The sequence below is a fragment of the Salvelinus fontinalis genome, chromosome 26 (assembly GCF_029448725.1).
Source record: "Salvelinus fontinalis isolate EN_2023a chromosome 26, ASM2944872v1, whole genome shotgun sequence".
Classification (NCBI taxonomy): domain Eukaryota; kingdom Metazoa; phylum Chordata; class Actinopteri; order Salmoniformes; family Salmonidae; genus Salvelinus; species Salvelinus fontinalis.
The window spans coordinates 15,137,417-15,143,416 of record NC_074690.1 but is presented as its reverse complement, the minus strand read 5'-3'; the positions used below and the strand labels follow the sequence as shown (position 1 = coordinate 15,143,416).

At 46.8% G+C, this 6,000-nt stretch overlaps 1 protein-coding gene across 1 annotated transcript; it reads right to left on the bottom strand.

The window, feature by feature from the left end:
* Positions 1–4,173: 4,173 nt before the first annotated feature.
* Positions 4,174–5,362, bottom strand: LOC129824521 (somatostatin-1-like). The gene is made up of 2 exons (XM_055884215.1): positions 5,029–5,362; positions 4,174–4,727 (listed from the first exon to the last, which is right to left on the bottom strand). The coding sequence occupies exons 1-2, from the start codon at positions 5,176–5,178 to the stop codon at positions 4,518–4,520; spliced, it is 360 nt and encodes a 119-aa protein (XP_055740190.1). The 5' UTR covers positions 5,179–5,362; the 3' UTR covers positions 4,174–4,517.
* Positions 5,363–6,000: the final 638 nt, after the last annotated feature.

Genomic DNA, 6,000 nt, shown 5'->3' with positions numbered 1-6,000 from the left:
CCTTAGAGACTGTTACTAGCCAGCTACCACCCAGGTACTCTACCCTGCACCTTAGAGACTGTTACTAGCCAGCTACCACCCGGTACTCTACCCTGCACCTTAGAGACTGTTACTAGCCAGCTACCACCCAGATACTCTACCCTGCACCTTAGAGACTGTTACTAGCCTGTTACCACCCGGTACTCTACCCTGCACCTTAGAGACTGTTACTAGCCTGCTACCACCTGGTACTCTACCCTGCACCTTAGAGACTGTTACTAGCCAGCTACCACCCGGTACTCTACCCTGCACCTTAGAGACTGTTACTAGCCTGCTACGACCCGGTACTCTACCCTGCACCTTAGAGACTGTTACTAGCCTGCTACCACTCGGTACTCTACCCTGCACCTTAGAGACTGTTACTACCGGCTACCACCCGGTACTCTACCCTGCACCTTAGAGACTGTTACTAGCCTGTTACCACCCGGTACTCTACCCTGCACCTTAGAGACTGTTACTAGCCTGCTACCACCTGGTACTCTACCCTGAACCTTAGAGACTGTTACTAGCCTGCTCCACCCGGTACTCTACCCTGCACCTTAGAGACTGTTACTACCGGCTACCACCCGGTACTCTACCCTGCACCTTAGAGACTGTTACTAGCCTGCTACCACCTGGTACTCTACCCTGCACCTTAGAGACTGTTACTAGCCTGCTACCACCCGGTACTCTACCCTGCACCTTAGAGACTGTTACTACCGGCTACCACCCGGTACTCTGCCCTGCACCTTAGAGACTGTTACTAGCCTGCTACCACCTGGTACTCTACCCTGCACCTTAGAGACTGTTACTAGCCTGCTACCACCTGGTACTCTACCCTGCACCTTAGAGACTGTTACTAGCCAGCTACCACCCAGGTACTCTACCCTGCACCTTAGAGACTGTTACTAGCCAGCTACCACCCAGGTACTCTACCCTGCACCTTAGAGACTGTTACTAGCCAGCTACCACCCGGTACTCTACCCTGCACCTTAGAGACTGTTACTAGCCAGCTACCACCCGGTACTCTACCCTGCACCTTAGAGACTGTTACTAGCCTGCTACCACCCGGTACTCTACCCTGCACATTAGAGACTGTTACTAGCCAGCTACCACCCGGTACTCTACCCTGCACCTTAGTCACTGTTACTAGCCGGCTACCACCTGGTACTCTACCCTGCACCTTAGAGACTGTTACTAGCCAGCTACCACCTGGTACTCTACCCTGCACCTTAGAGACTGTTACTAGCCTGCTACGACCCGGTACTCTACCCTGCACCTTAGAGACTGTTACTAGCCGGCTACCACCCGGTACTCTACCCTGCACCTTAGAGACTGTTACTAGCCAGCTACCACCCAGGTACTCTACCCTGCACCTTAGAGACTGTTACTAGCCGGCTACCACCCAGGTACTCTACCCTGCACCTTAGAGACTGTTACTAGCCAGCTACCACCCAGGTACTCTACCCTGCACCTTAGAGACTGTTACTAGCCTGTTACCACCCGGTACTCTACCCTGCACCTTAGAGACTGTTACTAGCCATCTACCACCCGGTACTCTACCCTGCACCTTAGAGACTGTTACTAGCCTGCTACCACCTGTTACTCTACCCTGCACCTTAGAGACTGTTACTAGCCTGCTACCACCCGGTACTCTACCCTGCACCTTAGAGACTGTTACTAGCCTGCTACCACCCGGTACTCTACCCTGCACCTTAGAGACTGTTACTAGCCTGCTACCACCCGGTACTCTACCCTGCACCTTAGAGACTGTTACTAGCCTGCTACGACCCGGTACTCTACCCTGCACCTTAGAGACTGTTACTAGCCTGCTACCACCCGGTACTCTACCCTGCACCTTAGAGACTGTTACTACCGGCTACCACCCGGTACTCTACCCTGCACCTTAGAGACTGTTACTAGCCTGTTACCACCCGGTACTCTACCCTGCACCTTAGAGACTGTTACTAGCCTGCTACCACCTGGTACTCTACCCTGAACCTTAGAGACTGTTACTAGCCTGCTACCACCCGGTACTCTACCCTGCACCTTAGAGACTGTTACTACCGGCTACCACCCGGTACTCTACCCTGCACCTTAGATACTGTTACTAGCCTGCTACCACCTGGTACTCTACCCTGCACCTTAGAGACTGTTACTAGCCGGCTACCACCCGGTACTCTACCCTGCACCTTAGAGACTGTTACTACCGGCTACCACCCGGTACTCTGCCCTGCACCTTAGAGACTGTTACTAGCCTGCTACCACCTGGTACTCTACCCTGCACCTTAGAGACTGTTACTAGCCTGCTACCACCTGGTACTCTACCCTGAACCTTAGAGACTGTTACTAGCCTGCTACCACCCGGTACTCTACCCTGCACCTTAGAGACTGTTACTAGCCGCCTACCACCCGGTACTCTACCCTGCACCTTAGTTACTGTTACTAGCCTGCTACCACCCAGTACTCTACCCTGACCTTAGTTACTGTTACTAGCCTGCTACCACCCGGTACTCTACCCTGCACCTTAGTTACTGCTACTAGCCTGCTACCACCTGGTACTCTACCCTGCACCTTAGAGACTGTTACTAGCTGGCTACCACCCGGTACTCTACCCTGCACCTTAGAGACTGTTACTAGCCTGCTACCACCTGGTACTCTACCCTGCACCTTAGAGACTGTTACTACCGGCTACCACCTGGTACTCTACCCTGCACCTTAGAGACTGTTACTAGCCTGCTACCACCTGGTACTCTACCCTGCACCTTAGAGACTGTTACTAGCCTGCTACCACCCGGTACTCTACCCTGCACCTTAGAGACTGTTACTACCGGCTACCACCCGGTACTCTACCCTGCACCTTAGAGACTGTTACTAGCCTGCTACCACCCGGTACTCTACCCTGCACCTTAGAGACTGTTATTACCGGCTACCACCTGGTACTCTACCCTGAACCTTAGAGACTGTTACTAGCCTGCTACCACCTGGTACTCTACCCTGCACCTTAGAGACTGTTACTAGCCTGCTACCACCTGGTACTCTACCCTGCACCTTAGAGACTGTTACTAGCCTGCTACCACCCGGTACTCTACCCTGCACCTTAGAGACTGTTACTAGCCAGCTACCACCCAGGTACTCTACCCTGCACCTTAGAGACTGTTACTAGCCAGCTACCACCCGGTACTCTACCCTGCACCTTAGAGACTGTTACTAGCCTGCTACCACCCGGTACTCTACCCTGCACCTTAGAGACTGTTACTAGCCTGCTACGACCCGGTACTCTACCCTGCACCTTAGAGACTGTTACTAGCCTGCTACCACCCGGTACTCTACCCTGCACCTTAGAGACTGTTACTAGCCTGCTACCACCCGGTACTCTACCCTGCACCTTAGAGACTATCCTATGTACATAGTCATTGAATACTGGTCACTTTAATCATGTTTATACTGTTTTACCTGCTTCATATGTATATACTGTATTCAGGTCAAGGCTCATCCTATATAACTACTGCTCTACACACCTTTTCTATTCATGTACTGTCCTTAATGTCTATACACACCATCATATTCATATATGTTTATATTCCGGACTCTGACATTGCTCATTCTAATATTTATAGATTTCGTAATTCCTTGGGGATGGAGAAATGTAACCACTTTCAAATTCATAGCCAGAGCTATGAATACAAGGACTGACCATCCAAGATATCAAATTATCATTTTTAACCGTGTTTAACAGCTATATACGGTGTTTGTTTACAATCAGCCTACATGGTTTACAAACATTGGAGTAAAACAAGCTTATATTTTGGGTTCTGATGAAGTACGACAGTTAAACTAAGTTCATAAGGCATTTATAAGTTATATTCTTCAAGAAACAATGAGTGGCAGCCTACAGCTACAGGTTATTATAAACATATATATTGAAATGGATAATGTTCCTGTAACCCCTCCAACAAAAAATAACAAAGATAAATAAAAATGTCTGAAAATAATACATGGGTAGCCTACAAGTATACATCATTAACTTAAAAGTAAAAAATAAATGGATGTATCAAACGCAGATTACCCATTTAAAGTCCATTTTAATCTGTATCATCGCATAGCCTACTGTTCTAAGAAATACTATCTACCATTCTGAGACAGACAGAGAGAGAAATTTCACTTTTGTTTATTATCTATTTCACTTGATTTGGCAATATAAACATGTTTCCCACGTCAATAAAGCCCCTTAAATTGAAATTGAATTGAGAGTGAGAGAGAGAAAGATTGAAAGAAAAGTATAATTCTGGAGACAAACGATTAATAAATAATTCTGATTTTATTTAAACTTGATAAATAGGCTATAGCCTTACAACCATGTAACTTAAAATTAATAAAAAATAATATATAATAAATTAACAATTTCGTAAAAACTTTGGCAATCTGGTAAGGATTTGTAATGAAAGCTGTCGTCGATTCGAAGGCCATCTGTTTGGGAGTAAAAGTAGACCAGTCGGTCAGCAGGCGGTCCATGACTTCCAGAAGAACACTTTGCATCCTTCTTTACGAACGCGCGAGTCGTGTGGCATAGTCTCGCGCCTACTCTCCTGTTTCCCGACACTCTCCGGTCCATGAGGGTGGAAGTTTATTTTGAACGTGTTGTCATGGTGTGACTGTGAAAGCTTGTACAGCAGCCAGACGAGGTTGTATTTGTCGTCTGTGGATACCTGTGAAAGAAAAACGATATGTTCTTATATAGCTGCAATGTTAAATGCATTCCTTGTTAATTAAAAAAGCATATAGCCTAGCATAGTCTATATAGCTAGTCTACTAAAATAAAACTTCCAAAGTGAAGGAGCCTGTCATTTTGTGCATTTACTGCCATTCTTCCAATTAGCCATTTCAGCACAATGGACAAATCCACTCATTTAATTTAATGCAAGCACGTTCCACTAAGTAACGTCAACTTTATATCGCCTAATTTTCACAAACCTTAAAAAGGCACTAACAGAACACCATGCTCCTCACCTGTTTATCCTGTAATGTTTCGAGCCATGTTGGTTTATCCTGGTGTCCGAGCTTGAGATCCGACGACCCTCCGAAAGAGTCGACCTTCCCCGTCTGACACAGAGTGACACACACAAGCACAAATGCGCACCAGATTCCGGTGAGGGCCATCTGGACTCTGGTAGGTCTCTTGAGCTGGTAGAGATGAGATGTCCCAAGATGGAATGATGGAACGAAACTGTGACTAACTTGCAGCTACCTCGGTAGCTGGTCTTTTTAAACCAATGTATTACGTAAGATGAGGATGAGGTAATAAATTTGTATTTGTCCTCAGTGATGCAGTAAAGCATGTGATGCGACAGATAATTTACAACAGTCATTAGGGGTCTGGAACTAAAGGCAACTCTTGTTCTTCTCATAGTTGCAAGACTGCATGTTTTACAACGAGATGTTGGAGCATAATAAAAAATGTTACATGTAATTTTAATTTGTAGCCTGTAGTCTTTAACGCACCATTTATTCAGACCATAAATTCCTCTCGTGCTGTGTGTGGGCTACATGTTTTTTTTCCCTATTACTGCCTCAGCTATAACTGGTACCCACACTCACGTCATTGCAGATATAGAGGCCTAAGTGAATGTAATGTCATCATAGGTTGTTTTCACATATTTGCACGCACACAGATCCGCATACTCTGCTATTACAAGCTGGTTTCCGTGCGACTGGCCGCGAAAAGTGCACTCGTGAAATAAAACGTTAATGACACCGACATGGCGCAAAAGTGATCTCATTAACCCTTTTTCTGCGCCATAAAACGGGGAGACATTGGGGAATCCAGAGGTCGCGGAAGTCGCTCATCATCGCGGCATGCTCACACTGGTTCCCTCTGCCTTGTCTATTAATGAGATTTATACTGTTTGACATATATCTGTTAGTCCGTAGGATCCCCTCGTATTACAGTTGTAGCCAGGGGCAGACTTGGACCAAAAATCG

What these genes read in the sequence shown, in the direction of transcription:
- LOC129824521 (XM_055884215.1), bottom strand. Translation starts at nt 5,178, where the DNA reads ATGGCCCTCACCGGAATCTGGTGCGCATTTGTGCTTGTGTGTGTCACT. An exon ending in AAACATTACAGGATAAACAG is followed by an intron (nt 4,728 to 5,028) that starts GTGAGGAGCATG and finishes TTTCTTTCACAG; the next exon opens with GTATCCACAGACGACAAATA.